Source organism: Diabrotica undecimpunctata, chromosome 8 (genome assembly GCF_040954645.1).
Source record: "Diabrotica undecimpunctata isolate CICGRU chromosome 8, icDiaUnde3, whole genome shotgun sequence".
NCBI classification, from domain to species: domain Eukaryota; kingdom Metazoa; phylum Arthropoda; class Insecta; order Coleoptera; family Chrysomelidae; genus Diabrotica; species Diabrotica undecimpunctata.
Window position 1 is genome coordinate 69,391,932 of NC_092810.1, and position 17,786 is coordinate 69,409,717.

Below are 17,786 nucleotides of genomic sequence, written 5' to 3' on the forward strand. Positions count from 1 at the left end.
AAAAGAGGCACATTAAAGAACTTATAAGCAAAAATTTAATTCCTTCGTTTTATGCTTCCTTCTATGACGCATTAGTCAAATAACCACTATTTCTACTGAATGTAACTTGTGTTTTATTATGATAAATTAGGATTTAAGATAATGTTTGATTAAAATATTAAGTTTTCTGTTTATTAATGTATTGAAATAAAAATTCAACATTTACACAAGCTAGCTTTATTATTCTCCAATAACCTCTTTAAGTACATTAAACAATTTTTTTTTCAATATTTGGTTTTAAATTTCGATATGAAACATGGTCCACCTTTGTATTAAACTGATATTTTACTACTTAATGCAGGTAATTCACTTACCTTTAGTTGTAAGCTGAAATAAAAACCAATCATTCTTTTTCCGTTTACATTTTTTTAGTACTAGACAGAAACAAAATTAAACTTTCTATTCGTAATCTGTATTTAATCAGAAGAACACTAAAGCAAATCTGAATGTATGAGTTCAATACAAGTTATTTTTAGTAAAAAACTGAAGTAAAACTAAATTCACCTTTTTTTGTTTTACTTTTTAGTAATAAAGAGAAGTAAAAGTGAACTGTCTTTTTAAAAGATCATTATTTTTAAATATAAATCTGCAATAATACATATTTTACAGATAGATCTTAAGCAGATTGAACGATTCAGGTACCAAACCAATTGAAATTAAAGTACGTTAACAAACAAAGATAAAATGGGCAACTGAATTTTACCATTTCATTTAAAACACAGTTTTTGGCTGTTTGCCAAAGATCGTGTTTTTTGAGTTACACCACTTTATTATTAAAGCAGCGAAATATATATCGTATTTTTTTTTTTGGAAATATATTAAATATTGTTCTGAAGCTATTTTCTTGTGGCATTTTAAATTAATTTATATTTAAATGGGAATAAGCCACAATTAAAGGTTAAAATACGTTTATTGACGTTTCAATTTCCGCTTCGGAAATCGTTCTCAAAATACAAATATTAGTAAATTAAACAAATTTTGTTTTTTGTTACTTAGTGAAAAATTCTTCTAATAATTTAATTTTATCTGACTCATCTATATTGACAATTCAGACATACCTTATACATTTTAAAAATGATATTTTAAAATGAGTAGAAGACTTTAAAATGATATTGTCAATATTGTTGAGTTGCGTTCCTGGGACGACTTTACTTATAAGATAGTTCATTCGATTACATGAAATCAACTTTAACTTGAGAATATCCGTCAGAAAAGATCATAACATGTAATTCGTCTTTAAAAAGACAAATACATGCCATGATGACAGTAAAATTCTCCTGTTAGTGATTCCATAGTAAATTATGAGGGAAAAACCAGGAAAAAAACCTCATAATACTATCCCGACATGGTAAGTATTTGATCGTGCATTTAGTTTACCTTCAATAAACACCAAATTAAATATTTAAGTGAAGTAATCATAAACTTCCCTAATTCCCAAATTGGTTAAAAAATTAACAAAAAATGTACACTATTATTTAGATCGATCCCACGCGTCTGTTCGTATATGTTAACCGCCGGTGCGCTGGAAACTTGTACAAGAGTTAAGTAAAATATAATAATTATTATTGGCTTATGAACACACGGTTACAATTTGTTACCCGTTATTTATTGCTCACCTTATATAAACCTCTTTGCAAATTAAACTTACACTTTACCATTAATTTGGCATTACTTTATTAATTCCTTTGATCTAAAACGAGAAACTTAGTTCAATAAACTAATTAAGTAAATATACACATTGATTATTTCTTTAAGTTCTTCTAAATGTTTAGTTTATTTACTGTCTGATAAGAGAAACAAAATTATGAAGTGATGGAAGAGAAATGATGTTTACGCGATCTCAGTATTTTTATGTTAAGTAGACGATTGTTAATTGATGCCAATGATATTTTCAAGGGCAGTTGTAAAGTCTTACAGTAGTCAATGTTTGATGTTAATAACTTCAATTTTCGTTTACGTCTTGTGCAAATAAGGTTTACTAGTATTTCGAGGTTACTTGGTTTTATTAATTGTGAACACCAACTCAAACAGTAGTGTCAATATTTAATGAAATTTAAATAATTCAATGTTGAAAACCAAAAGCAATAAATACATAACAAAAACATATAACGAGTAACTGTAACCTACTAGTGTAGGTAAGTTGAAGATGATCGGTAAACAGACATTCATATGATAAACTACCAAACAATTAAGAGACATATCTTCTTCCAAGTAGCCAGTAAAGTCGTCTTAATTTTAATCTAAGTTAGTTTCGATTATTGAAGATTTACTCCAAGTAAGTCGTCTATCAAGATGAATGCCGAGGTATTTTGCACTATCGGATTGCGGTATATCTTAACTATCCAGTTATACAGGTGAGCAATGTCAGATGTTTAGTTGCAAAAGTTACATGGTGTGACTTACTTTCATTAACCCTGATTCACCACTTTCTTAACCACATCTGAATGGTGTTAAGTGGACTTATAACCTAGATTCGATATAATTCGATAGGTCATAATAGGTATAAGAGTGGACAAAGCACACTACCTTGAGGTACGTCGGAGTTTATAGGTCTCAATGCTGTTACTACCGTACTATATTTTATCTGGAAATATATGTCTGTTGTGTAGGATTTGAATATCCTCTAGTATTTCGATGGTAGTTGTTTAATTTTATAAAGCAAACCTATATGCCCCACTTTATCAAAAGCTTGTGTGATGTCTAGGAAGATTGCAGAACAATAACGCTTTTCCTCCAGATCCTAGCTAATAACCTGGTTATATTAATAATTATATGCACTTAGTCAACTGAAGCATGATTTAGTTGTTAGGTGATTAACTGCTATGCATTTGGTTATACAGAAATCAAGAAGATCTGGGAGAGTTCTTCTGTCTGTTGACCAATATGTAGGTTCACCTGTAAAGTGACCTTTGAGGTTATTGCCTGAAGTAATAATCTACCACGAGGGTCCATCAATCTAGAGCCCCAAAAAGGATGTTTCGCATTGTATTCACCAACGGCTAGAAACCTTGATCCAAGTGATTTAAAAAATTCAGAAAATTTATTTATTTTTATTGTGTAATTGGGAGGGCAGTATAATTATGATATAGTGATTGGTCCCCTCCAGTCTTCAATTACTATGTTTGTGACCTGCAGGTGCGGTATTTTAGTTGTCTGTAGTTCGTAATGTTTTATACCGTTTTTGATAATCATGTCAGAACCTTCGTGTGCAGTATCATCAGGATGATTTGGGAATATAATTTATAGTTTGGCATTTTCCAAAAACTTTTACCTGTAAAGTGCGTTTCAGAAATCAAGGACTGGGTAAGAAAGAGAAGAATAGAATGAAACGATCATATAAGAGAATTTACAACAAATATAATGGTAAAGACGGCGAGAAACGGTTCCCAAATAGGAAGACGATCAGTGGGAAGACCACGAACACGATCGAACAACTTACTGGAGGAACATTGAAACAGAGTCATATCTACATAAAAAGAAGAACAAAATATAATAAAAACATACCAGACATAAAAATATTCACAAAAGCCGGTATCGATAAAATAAACTTTCAAAAATGTATACACGAACACTACCTCATGTAGTCCACCCACCTCATGATAAATATGTTTCATGAAGAGCTAAAGTTATCTATCACATCAAAGAGCTGAAGTCAGCTGTAAAACTTATTAGACTAGACAAGAGCCAAAGTCATCTATGACATCAAAGAGATAAGTCAGCTGTAAAACTTATTTGGCTAGACAATCTCCCTGCTGAATCGAACTTAAAAAATATATTCATATCATAGTTAAATATTTCAACATACCTGTTTAATATCAGTAATAATTTTTTCCAAAGGCGAGGATGTATTCTCCACGGGCGTCATTGTCTTTTTATGTTTCTTCCTACCAGGAATTTTCATTGGTTCAATTTTTATTTCCGTTGTAGGTCCATCTTGGGAAGCATCTGGGTAATCCGCTTGTCTTTTTGGCCTGCTAAAATTTGGTTTGCCACAAAGACTGTAAATCCTCTTCGAAACTTCCGTACCACTTTCTTGAAAGTTCATAATTGCCTCTGAGATTTTAATATTAAGGGGTTCCACTACTATTTCTATGTTGTATGGACCCAGCAGTCGATCACCAACTTTGTCAATAGCATCTAAAAAGTAAGGATGCTGTTAATATTTTTTATTATATTAAAAGAAACAGCAAAACGAGGGTTTAGCAAATAGCGAAGTTAGAACAGAAAAACAATTTCAGCTAATTAGAATATTGAAACAAATTTTCGACAAAAATTAAATATGAGTTTCCACATTTTCACAAAATAATTGACGAAATTTTAGTTATCTGAAGGTGTCCTGTTCCTCTGTTTGTTTTTATGAAATTATGAAATACGGAGAACTCATGTTTGTTTTTAAGTCTAATAATTTTTAAATCTAGAAAATTAATGGTTTGATTTTGTTCTGTTTCTATTGTAAATTCAATATGACTATAGAGTGAATTAATATATGATAAAAATTGGTCAAGTTGCCTGTTAATTCCTGTAAAACATACCAGTACATCGACTACGTATCTCCACCAATATAAAAACTATTTGATTAAATACGGGATGTTTTGAAATCTTTGTTTCTAGATGATCCATAAAAATATCTGATAGCAATGGGCTTAGAGGATTATTTGGGTATCTTCGAGATCTTCTTCGAATTTGAGTCGTTCTGTTGTGGAGTATTCTTAAAAAAATCGTAAGAGTAAGGCTCATAGTAAGTGTTCTATAGATTTTACTTTTTAGGTGTCCCCACAAAAAGAAATTTAATGGGGATAAATCTGGTGATCGAGGAGGCCATTCAATGCTGCCTCTTCTCCCAATCCAATGCAGTGGAACATGTTGGTCTAAATATTGCCGAACAAGTAAATCATAATGCAGGGGAGTTCGGTTTAACAGTTAAATGATCTTTATCACATTGTTGATCATTTTAATAATATTAGCCAAGGAAGGATTAATCACGTCTTCCAGTAGTTGTAAATACGTTTCGCCAGTCAAATAGTCAGGTAAAAAAAATTGTCGCACCAGTCGATCACCGAAAATACAGGCCCATACATTTAATATTTTACTGTATATGTTGTATCTCATGGAAAATACTGGAGTTTAAATCAGATTAATAACGGCAGTTGTGTCGTTCTACAGTTCCGTTGATGAAAAAAGTGCATTCATCGAAGAAAAAGATATTAAAGAGAAACTGTGGATCAGCCATTGCTCGCTCAATCATTATTTCACAAAACTGTAAACGATCATAGTCATTCTCAATAAATTCCGCGGTAAGTGTATTTTATATGGATGGAATTTGTTCTCCTTCAGAATAGTTTGGACGCTAGTTCCAGCCCCTTTTAATCCAAAACCGATGTATTGCTGGATTTTTCAAAAATATTGTCGGAATTCCTGGTACTGTCACCCACTGTTTCATCCGGCCACCTTCTATATCGTACGCGTATATGTGGTAGATATAGTTCATACGCTTTTTCTTGTACTTATTTGATTGCAGAAATGGTTTTATACTTCTAATATCTTTTAATGTTTATTAATCGTTTATTATTTATAGTATTTTATAGATGAATTAATCACTCAATTAATATAAAATAAAATATTTAAAAGAACTTACCAATCAAATTGTCCCAATAACTGGATACTTCTGTATGATACTTCAAACAATTTTGCATCGTACTAATACAATAGGGGGAACACGGCACACCACCATCTTCACCTTTACAAATGCCACAATACCTCATTTTGGCACTCTCTCTATAACATTCTTCACTCACTTTTAACTCCCCGAGTCTATCGGCAGCTTCCGCAGCCTTCATCAATGATTTAAAAAATGTCCTGGTAGCCACAAACGAACGCCTCAGTTGTACTCCAAGTTTATGGGGCACATCTCCGAAAGGTTTCATTTCCTGCATGTGGCTAGACACGCAATCGAGGTATCCTTCATCGAAAGTATATTGAGCATTGATAACAGTAAACATTCTCTGATAAAGGATGCCGAAAAATGTATCCATGGTCTCCGAGAGCCTGACTGAGCCCTTTTTGTAATATGTTTCTAATTCGTCGAAGAAGTCACTGAAGACATCGGAATTTTTGAGGTAGATTTTACCGTACGTGCGTTCGAACATGTCATGAAATTCTTTTTTCGATGTTTTCATCATTCCTTGAAATTGGTCTAAAAAGACAAACAAAGAATATTAATATATACTAAAATAGATAACTAACTCAAAAGTATAATTGTTATTTATTCATAACTAACATACAGTGTCTAACAAAAACTGCATTATCACGCGTAAAATGTAGAAAGGATTTCCTATGGCATCACCGGTTCCAAATATACATATAGAATGAACAAAATACATGAAAGTTGTAAAAGGAGACTAAAATATTCTAAACCAGATACCGCAGGATACTATAGAATGATTTTAACTAAAAGAAAACCTGGATGCTGTATAGTTCAAACTTGATTTTTGGGAATGTTTTGAGAATTTTTCTAATTAAGAAATACTGTTTACTATTATGCAAAAATAAATTATACAGTGATATGAAATTCTAGCCATTGCATCTAAAAAGGATGTGGATCTCACCGCTACGAAATACTACACCTTTTTCCAGATTCATTGATAATTCCAATATCGATTCGGAAGAATATCTGTAAGAATTCCATGAAATGTAATATAACTCAAACAGTATAAGCACGCGTTTAAAACGCAAGCGACTCCAATCAATACAGTGATGACCCAAAAAAGAAAACAGGGAAGAAGACCATGACACTATAACGCTCTAAGAAAAACAAAAACTGGCCAAACATAAACAAGATGAAGGACCGATTAGAGCTGACAATGGAATACCACACAAATATTGATGACTATAATTCCCTACTATTAGATATCGATAAACTATCTGAAGAGATCGAGAACAAAACGAAAGAAATAACACGAGCTGTAGCTGCCAGAAATAAGGTCACTGAACACTTCACTAAGGCAAAAGTAACCATCGAAACATTGCAGGACAAAATCAACGCCTAATCAACGTGCGAGAAGAAAATGTCAAACTAAAGGAGGAACCATGACAAAAATACAAGAAATAAAAGACCGTTTTGTATGCTCGAATTGAGCAAAAAGCGGAAACGGTAACCTTCACAGCAAAATCAAAATAATGAAAACGGAGATGAACGAACTTAACTCAAAAAGAAGGTTATTAACAAAAATAAGCAAATGAAGACAATCATTACATCGAAGATGACACAACAAAGTCCAACTGTGGTGGCGGCCATAGCTTAGTGGCTATGGCACTGGCTCTGGTCCTGGTATGTAGCCAGGTTAGATCTCCGACATAGGCATCAAAAATTTTTCAATTTCTAATTTAACTGAGCTACCATTGTGCTTCGTAGGACACGTAAACCCGTTGGTCCTGGCTACGTAAGTAGTAAGATAATTGAATTGTCGTCCGAGTAAATGTCCGCTCCAAGACATTAGCAGCCAGACGTTTTATGATGTTCTGAAATCTTTGGTGCTTTATTTAGCAATAATCTATTTAATTTGTCTGTCGTCTAGCCATACTTAAGTATATATAAAGGTGCCGTATGATATTTCATTGTGATCTTCGAACTCGAAAGATACTGCTATACTTAGAACAGCTTCTGAACCAAATTTAGCATTGAAGTCATCGATTACTATGACTATTTAATTTGCTTTATGTGAGTTGATGATTGAGGAAAGCCATGCTAGTTGGTAATATTTAACTCTCAGTTTTTAATTATATTCTTGGGTATTATTATGTGGTAATTTCTTTTTTTTTCTACAAAAAGGTCAGTTTACTGTTGGGATACTTTTGGGAGTCAATTTTGTTCATTACTATATATTATAATAAAGAATAAACGTTTCGTCTTATTTATGTTGTTGATGTTATCTTCAAAATAAGTTATTCCTGATCTTATGTACAAGAACGACTGCCCATTCGTAATATTATCGTAATGTATCGTCTCTTGTATAATGTTGACGTACTTAGCTGGAACTGTAGTGTTTTGTAGAATCTTAGAACTTGTGGGATGTTTTATTTCAATAAAATATTAATTTAATAATAAATCTAAACGAGTACTTACCATCAAATTTTCTAGCTCTCGTTTCTATAATTGACGATATCTTTGAAACAGAATTTTTAATATATTTATCTACAAACAATTGATTAAATTTGTACGCATCTCTTTCTACTTCTTTTGTACAACAAGATTGGCCACATAGATCACCTGAAACAAAAATATATCTATTAGAAACCAAACAATCGATGAAAAGATATACATATTTCAAATTTTGATCATTATTTTGCCCTCGCTAGCGGTGAGTTTTTGCCTAGATAAGTTGACGCGTAATTTTTAGATTTCTCATGTCAGTTCATTTATCGTCTGTTTGTTTTGTTAATTGTAGAAAGCACTAATTTGAAATTTTTCTGAATTGATTTTGAACGAAGTTCTATTGGTTTTTAATAGATGTCGCTGAAGCGTATGGTGCACTTTATTTTTAAAATAATTGCTAATATGACAGAAAGATTTTGTTTTATTCAGGGCTTACAAAAAGTTCGCTCAGAGGAGATCAAAAGGACCAAATACGTCTAACCGAATGGTGGTGCTCTTTATTGAAATTAAATCGTAATTGTCTTTTGTACCACCACAAGCGTTTCCTTCTCAACGTTTTTTTATTGCTTGTCTTAATACAAATATATTGTCCAGATATAATCTGCCAGCTCGAAAATAAATTCCGTATTTCTCATCAAATACATTTGATGGTAATGGACTTGCATTATTTTCGTTTATACTCCCATTGAATTCTTAAAAGTTACACAACGAATATTTAAATACGAAATTATTTCGAATGCCTTTTGAATGATTTGGAGCAGAACAAAATGACTTTTTCATAAATGATTCCAATGGCTGTTACAATACGAACCCCTCTAATAATAATAATTTCACTACTAGACCGTACCCTAATTAAGAGGACCACCCGTAGTTCCCGACCGAGTTTTTTTTCTTGACAAAATGTTAGATTGTGACCAATCAGCTGCTCCATTCAATCAAAATGGTAAATTGAATCGTTCCTCAAGAGCTGTATGCTTGACTAAAATTCTTTATACGGATTAATATGAAATAAGCTGTTTTCTTTGTAGATGTTACAATAGCGATTAGACTCGAAAACTGTTTATATTTGTAGGAGGCACCTTCATTCTTACCTTTGCAGGTAATATTTAGCATGTTCTGAAAAGCGGCTGCCTTGTAAATACCTTAAATTCCAACAGTGGCGTACTACTTATAGGGAACAACTTTTAAAAAATATACTTGCAATACAATAGTACCAAATGACGTAAGTAAATTATACTAGGATAGTTATAACATTATAAGATGTACTGAAATAACATGAAAGGAGGAATAACTGATCAAGGTGATACTTGGAAATCGGAGAACGTTGTACTCGTAAATAGATATATTACACTAATATTTCATGTATTTCGACAAAAATTTTGATTGGGAAAATCTTGAAGCATTTGGTAAAATAAAATGACAATTGGAGGAAATCATAATGTAAATATGCGATGATTCTCACTGTTAAAATAGAACAACAAAATTTTTGGATGTTACCGTCGAATGTTAAATATCGGATGGATTAACAGGGTGAAAAATAACTTTAAAAGGAAAAAACCTTGAATACAGTCGGAGCCTGACGAGATCTAAGACATACTTTTAGTGGCGGCCTAAGTAGCTAGGTACTGGCATAAAAAGCCGGACATCCCGAGTGCGATCCGGCACAGACATCAGAAATTTATCAGTATTTATTATGTACAAGAAATATGTAGTTTTGATTAATGCTTGAAGACTCAGTGTATCCGAAAGCACCTCCTTCCTTTGAATTTCATTTAATATTTGATTTACTCAATTCGATTGCACTTCTTTTTAGCTTTCATTGTGAATGTCAAGTTATATAAATTTACACTGTACTATTTTTCCTTTTAAAATCCGTTTAATTACACTAATTACTTTCAAATGTTATTTTCAAGTGTCGCAAAATCAGTCTAACTGGAAATGCATGCGACGTGCCTATGTTCAGCAGTGGAGATTGGAGGCAGGATAATGATGATACTTTATTTTAATTTTAACTAACATGAAATCATTTATCGTCAATATCAAATCAAATAGATAAGAATGGATGTATCTAAAACACCATAAAATATTTTTCAAATCATGGCTGAAAAGACTCTTCAGGTACAAGAAACTCGTTTTAAACTTGAAAAGTACTTAGTTTGAGGAAAGGGATAAAATACGAGCTTTTGGACAATTTTTTCACTTTTTTGGAGGGTGACACCTGGACTTAAAACAAAAAAAACCGGTGTATAATATCAAAAAACAAAAGAGAATATTTTTAATTAATTAAGAAATTATTTTTTAACCACATTATACATAGCCAACTCCTGGGAATTATCCCTTTTTAAGTTTTAAAAGTATTCTTAGGAAAAATGTAGATGAAATAATTAATAGTAGTATGTAATGTAATTTAAACATCTGGTTTAATGTTAATAATAATAATAATAATAATATATGAGAATGACAACTACAAGCTATACTGGGATCGCACTGTGCTCACAGACCAAACTGTAGCACATAATAGACCAGATCTCGTGCTAGTTAATAAACTAACAAGACAAACAACACTAATCGATGTGGCGATACCTAACAACAATAATCTGCGTGTTAAGTATAACTAAAAGATCGCCAAGTACAGAGATCTGGAAATACAAATAAGGAGACAATGGAGAATAGAAAGTACCCAGACGATACCTATTATTCTTTCTACCACTGGAGTCATCCCGAAGAACCTCCTAGAAAACATAAAAAAGCTGGGTCTAAATGAACATCTATATAAGATTATGCAGAAAACAGTGCTACTTTCGACGTCCAGATGCGTGCGAAAATTTTTGGGAGATACACCGACGTACAAAGTCATCTAGGACTCGATAACATGGAACGAGTCCCACCAGAGCTCAATCCTTTTGATACCGTAGGTATCTGGGATGAGCGAATGTTCCCCTTATAGGGAGTGTGAGCCGTATGGCTAAATCTGGATAGTAATAATAATGTAGTTGTTATTATGGGAGAAATATAAGAAAAGGTTTAAGAAAAATTTTAATTAATGAAAATGTATCTGAAGGCGAAAGTTAAAAGCTGCTTTTCATGGACTTTTAAGTGCTTCTGATTTTATGTAAAACTAAAACAAATTTTGCTATGTTTTATTGTTATGATACTTTCTGCAGTATCTTTTATTGCTTTACAGTCATTATTTACACATAGGTACGGGATTTACACATAATCAAATATGAGGTGAGATTTTAAAGTCCACATAAAATAAGATTATCCACTGTTTTTCTAAATTGAGGCCTGTCCTGTACACTTCAAAAAATAAAAAATTACATATTTTATTCTCTTAATATCTTGTTTTTTTTTCAGTTTAAGAAAGATGTCGAACCTTGTTTAAGAATCGCGTATTTGGATTTAAATAGTAAGTTGTTGAATTAAATTTTTCGATAACATAAATGTCTTGGTGTTTTATGGGTGGTCAATTAACTAAAGGTTTTATGACATCAAGCAGTGAGGTCCGCAGCAGGTCATTTCCGACGAGCATAGGTGCGGTAACTGGTGTATTCCTTTATTTGTTTTATTACATTGTTTTCTTTTGCCGAAAGTTTCTATTGTACTATTGACACTTCTTTTAAATACGAGTGGAAAATATGACATTTCACTTTGTACCAGTTTAGTTCTTTCACGTTGATTCATTGAAGAATTTGTTTGATGTCAGCCAAAACGTTTCCGACGGTATTTTTGTTTTGTTTATTTTAAATGTGAAATGAACGCTTAATGGTTTTTTTTACTTTATCTAACTAATAAAACGAACATTAAATGTACATATACGGAAAATTATGTATAAAAATTTAAAAGTAATAGTTTTTATTTATTTTTTATTACTAAGTAGTGACCTAATAACTCAAATATGATAGGTAATTTAACCATTTGAGCTTCATTTCAAACGCGAAACCAACCTCAACGAAATTAGCTAAGTTTCTGCCATAAAAACTGTACTCTCATGGATTTTCAAATCGAGAATTACGGCGAAAATAGTCCTCTTAGCTTTCCAAGTTGGCCAAGACTTGCCCATTTAGAAATAATATCAGATAATCGAGCTGTAAAAGTAATCCAGGTAAATAGACGACGTAGAGGAAGAACTGCAGGGCAGAATGGAAGAACGTTATTATTAACCATGCAATTAGAAGAAGCAGAAGAAGGTTTTTAAGTAGAATAGCAGAACTAGAGATAGATTTACTCGCAACTTCGAATCAAACCTTCAGATAGCTTTTGGATTATATTATAACACTTCACCCAACGTTGATTCTTTTTAATTAATTTATTTAATTATTCCACTTTTCTGATGAAACAAGTTACAGTATGCTGAAATTTTCTATGGAGGTACATGTTACGGCTATCGCAGTTTCTCATTGAGTATTTAATTCCATGGGGTCGTTTTTAAAGTATATGTAACTAAACAAATTAATACATAACTCGTAATAAAAAGAAACCTTATTGGTTTCAACTACATCCATACCGCAATGGTTTATGGCCTTGACGGTAACTCTTAACCTCTATTTGAAGATTTGCATTTAGAATGAGCTGCCCGTTGCAAACAAATAGACTTTAAGTAATAAGTTCTAGTACATATCATGAAATGTTAATAACTGAGGTAATATCTTAATATCTTGACATTTTTTATCAATTTTCACATTTAATTTAATTACCATTTAACAGAAAACAAATTTTACAACACCACTTTATCCAGTTATACACTTTATATAGTTGTAGACATATTTGTTTAAAAGCCTAATTCGTTTTAATGGACATTTCTGGCTAAATTTTTCGCCATATCCGCAATTAACGTTGTTACTTCCTGTTTGATTTTGTTTTAAGGATCCCAGGTCTGAGAGTTTTTATCCACTTCCCAAAGATCGCCGTTGTGTAGTAAAGACACCTAGTAGCCGTTAGTATTGTATGCTACTTTAAACTTGGATGTCTTTGTTTAATTCAAATAAAATAGCCTTTCTAAGTTTATTGCATGTCACACCATAATTTACAATGACAATCAATATATCGTAAATTTTGATTGACATTTTTGATCAACATTGATGGAAATACTTAAAAATAAAGACAATGATACAAGAGACATCCAAATAATAACCAATCTTTACTACGAACAAGAAGCTACAATGCAAATAAATAGCTATGTATCTATCAGGTCAAATAAAATTCAAAAGAAATGTTCGATAGGACTATGTGTTGTCTCCAATCTTGTTGAATGTCTAATTGGAAGTAGTAAGTAAAAAAGTCATTGATAACGAAACAGCCGGAATAAAGATCAACCTTCACCTATTTGTAATATCTGATACGCTGATAATACCGCGATCATTGCAGAAAACATCGACGATCTACAGAGATTACTAGGTAAAGTAGTAGAACCAAGCAAAGAATTTGGTCTATCATTGAATGCAAAGAAAACCAAATTTATGAAAATTACAAATAAACATCAATAATATAATAATATATGTACGACATAAACGAATAGAACGAGTACAAAATTACAATTACCTAGGAAAAAATATTAACCAGCGAGTCAGATGAATACAGCCGAGAAATAAGAATAACAACGCCTGCAGTGCGTTTAATAACATGAAACAAATACTGTGTAGTCGAAACCTAAGCCTAAAATTGAAAGTACGTGTGCTTAATGTTGTTTTCTCAGTTTTGTTTTATGGTATAGCAATGTAGCAAAATAAGAGCATTGACCAACCTGAGCTTAGTCTTTCTTGTTATTGTTCGATCTTTCCATATTTTTATTTATTTAGCTCTTGCGATTCAGGTCACTGCTAGTAAACGCTTGATTTCGGAGGAGCTATCGTCATTGTTGGTTATCAAGTATATAAATCTATCCACTACTCCAAAATTCACCACTTAAAGTATGAGCGGATGATTATTTGCCCTGGCTATCATTATTAGATATTTTGTTTTTCCGGTAAGTCCGAATTCTTTGCTTATCCGACTTAGCCGTTCAATGATGGTAGTCATTTCGATTTCGTTTGCTGCTAGTATAACTGTGTCATCTGTGTATTGCATGTTACTGATTTTCTGTCCTATAGTGATTTCTCCATTTCGGATGAGTTATCGTCATTGTTGGTTAACAAGTATATAAATCTATCTACTACTCTGAAATTCGCCACTTAACGTACGAGCGGATGATTATTTGCCCTGGCTACGATCATTAAGTATTTTGTTTTTCCGGAAAGTCCAAATTCTTTGCTTATCCGGCTTAGCCGTTTAATGATGGTAGTCATTTCGACTTCGTTTGCTGCTATAAACTGTGTCATCTCTGTATTACAGGTTACTAATTTTCTGTCATAGTGATTCCTCCATTCCATTCGTCTACAACTTTCTTAATTAGGTATACATATATTTAGAATATATTTTGTTTAATAAGGTGCACAGAATGCAGCCTTACCTAGTTCCATTATAACAATAATATTAAATACTAAATATTAACAGCATACATTATTATTACTTACTTAATTATATAAATTACTAACAGTGTTCAATATGTTTAATCAAACTTGGTCGGTATTAAACTGCAAAAAAATCATAGGTCGCTGTCTGCATAGGGTGTTAAAAAATAGCAATTAAGGTGTTTACCAAGGTATGGTAGACGAACTAATGATATCTTTGTTTTTTTGTTCTTTATCATCGTCTAAAACATCCTTGTACTTTGAAAGATATCCTTATACAATTATGGGTTATATTATTGTATTCTTGTTATACATACACCTTTGGCAAATAAGTTGGTTACGTTCGTGAACTTGCATATTACACCTAATCCCCGATTAAGGATTACACGGAGGACTAAAGAAGACCGATATTTACAATCTGTGGTACGCCGAGCTTTACCAGTTTCATCTTAACTTGGTATTTGTAAAAAGGATGTTCTTTATCTTTTACAACTCACTTTTTGAAGTTGAAAGACAGGATTTATTTTTATTATCTCGTTAATTTATCTAAACTGTTGATTTTGTATTTATATAACCCAAAGTCGTAAAAGGTTATGACGGGGAGTTGTTTGCTTGGGAGCTTAGAGAAGTGAATCGGCATTTAGTTTCACCTGTAAAGTGGTTGTTTATAAAAACAAAAAATGAGCTGTGGTTAATTATGCCTTTAGCTAACTTAATAGAACATTTAAAAAATAATATTACTATATTATTTTTCATTAAAAATTAGGAACGAAAGTTGTACAACTTTTTATTGCGTTAAAATACAGTGTATAGAAAAGCTTGAGACATTGCACATTATGCACATCCCTATGTTCCTATTCGTGTCAAAGCTTTGCAATTATTTTGCATGCCCTCGCTTTGAATTTTAGACTGCGTATGATTACTAATACTGTATTTCATAATAAGCACAAGTATTTGATTTTTAGTTTCCAACAACTATAAATGCACAGTATGGAAAATGTTTTTAATTAAGGTTTAAGGTTGTTTGTTAGTTAGTCAATTATAAGAATTTAGACACCGTACTTCTGTTTCTACTTCTTTGAAAATTTCATTTGACGCATATTCAAACTAATATCTGAGGTTTTAAGTTTATATTTTTATTATAAAATTTATACAAAAATAAATAATTTTTCTTAACACTTCGTTTTTAACAGACCTGTAACTCAAGCCTAAACCATATGTCTGAACTTTGATATTTTGTCTCATTTTTAGCAGTTTATCTCCTGTGTCTGCCACATCTATGGCCATTTCTTTATTTAGAATTTCATAAAAATACAATTTTTATCGTTTATTTTATAGAAAATGATATCAAATATGTAGTGAGATATCACTACATATAATATAATATAATGTAATGCATTCGATGTAGTAAATTGGAATCAAAAATGCAGAAACCAAAGATTAGTAGGGAACCATCAAATATGAATAATGCGCCTCATTTCACAATAAATACTTTGGAATATGCTTTAATAGTGCCTAATTGAAAATAAATTGTATATTACTGTTTTTATGTTCAGATAATTTACATTATGAGTCTAATGAATAGACATACTGTAAATTTGTATGATAATTACTGTCCTATTGTTTTTGACTATCTGTACGAAAAATTTTATCTTTTCTTTAACGATGTTTTATAACTACAATCAGTCCTGAACTGGGAGAATTTTTGTCTCCGGAAATCGAAAAAAACGAGTGCTAATCAAGGATAAAGATCCAAAGACAGTAAACGTAATCAAAAAAGTAATAACATAACCGTTCGCAACCTAATAATGGGACTCGACTACCTGATTTTTAAATGTAATTTACAGGTCGAGATTATTTCTCCTACTAAGATATTTTCCAGTAATTTTGCTGCGCATCAAGTGGGCATGCCGATCCTTGTATTTCAAAGCCATTCCTGGTTTTGACAAAGTGTACTTAAAAAATAGACAAATGGAACAATGCTATTATCGTGCCAATATATATAAAAAAGAAATAAAAACGAACCAAACAACCTGGAGACTGATAAATCCCCTCTAAACTGAATGTACATTTAAACGTTACAGTTGGCTTATATGACAAATAACTTAGAAATGTACCTACCATTTCGCAAAAATTACGGTTAGGTGCAGTAAATCAGTATCAGTATCAGTAGATATTAAGAAAACTCGTGAAATAAAAATGACATAATCATACAATGAGCGCATTTGAAGACTGCAGTGTTAAATCTAAATGAAGCTCTTGTACATGAACACCGATGTGTTCACCATGTGAACACCATGAACATGTACATGATTGTAGTTAAAGTAGCAACCATTGACCATGGCAAAACAATGAATTATTACGGAAGCACCGAAAACGTAAACAGAAAGAAAACTCCAGCAAATAGACGATACTGTAAAATAAATAATCTGAAGAAAAGTGCATTAATAGTGACGAAACGTTGGCAAACATAACAAGAGTCGAAAGGTTTTGTTTGTGAGAAGCACAATAAAAATCTAAATGAAACATGGATTAATGAAGGACATTTTGCAAGAAAAATTTGGCAAGATAAACAGGTTACAAGTGCTCGTCATGCGTTTATTGAAGGTTTATCTACTGGATTAAAATTTCTAACTGGTAAAGGTCATCATTTGATTATCACTCATATTGAAGGAGATAAAGGATTTATTGATCCAAGTTTCTCAGTATTTGTTTCAAACTATATAAAAGACTACAATGAAGAAATGATTTCTGATGTTTTCGAAGATTATATTGGTCAAATGTTACATTCCCTACCGATCAATTATATCGTTATAGACCATGCCAGTTACCATTCAGGAATAAAAGAATCATTAACTAACAGTAACTGAAAAAAGATAGGGCTTTTAGATTTGTTAATAAGCAAAGAAATAAATGTAGAAGAATTAATTCTCAAAAACAGTTATGTAAATTAAATTTTTAAGAAGTATGCTGCAGATGAAGTAGCAAAAGATCATAACATAGTGGGAGAATACCAAGCAGGCTTTAGACGTAACGGATCAGTAATATCCCAGATGAAAATGCTTGTATTTCTTTTGCTGTGAAAGAAATACAAACAACTACGAATACAAAGGTGTTCTGTATGCTCTTTTTGTCGATTTCAAGCA

At 31.9% G+C, this 17,786-nt stretch overlaps 1 protein-coding gene across 1 annotated transcript in view; it reads right to left on the reverse strand.

The window, feature by feature from the left end:
* Positions 1-17,786, reverse strand: part of dlp (glypican dally-like) — a 243,211-nt gene that overhangs the window by 14,316 nt on the left and 211,109 nt on the right. The window contains exons 2-4 of the mRNA XM_072540471.1: positions 8,162-8,305; positions 5,675-6,232; positions 3,845-4,176 (exon numbers count right to left, since the gene is read on the reverse strand). Of these exons, the coding sequence (XP_072396572.1) occupies positions 3,845-4,176; positions 5,675-6,232; positions 8,162-8,305 (1,034 nt within the window). The remainder of the gene's footprint in view (positions 1-3,844; positions 4,177-5,674; positions 6,233-8,161; positions 8,306-17,786) is intronic.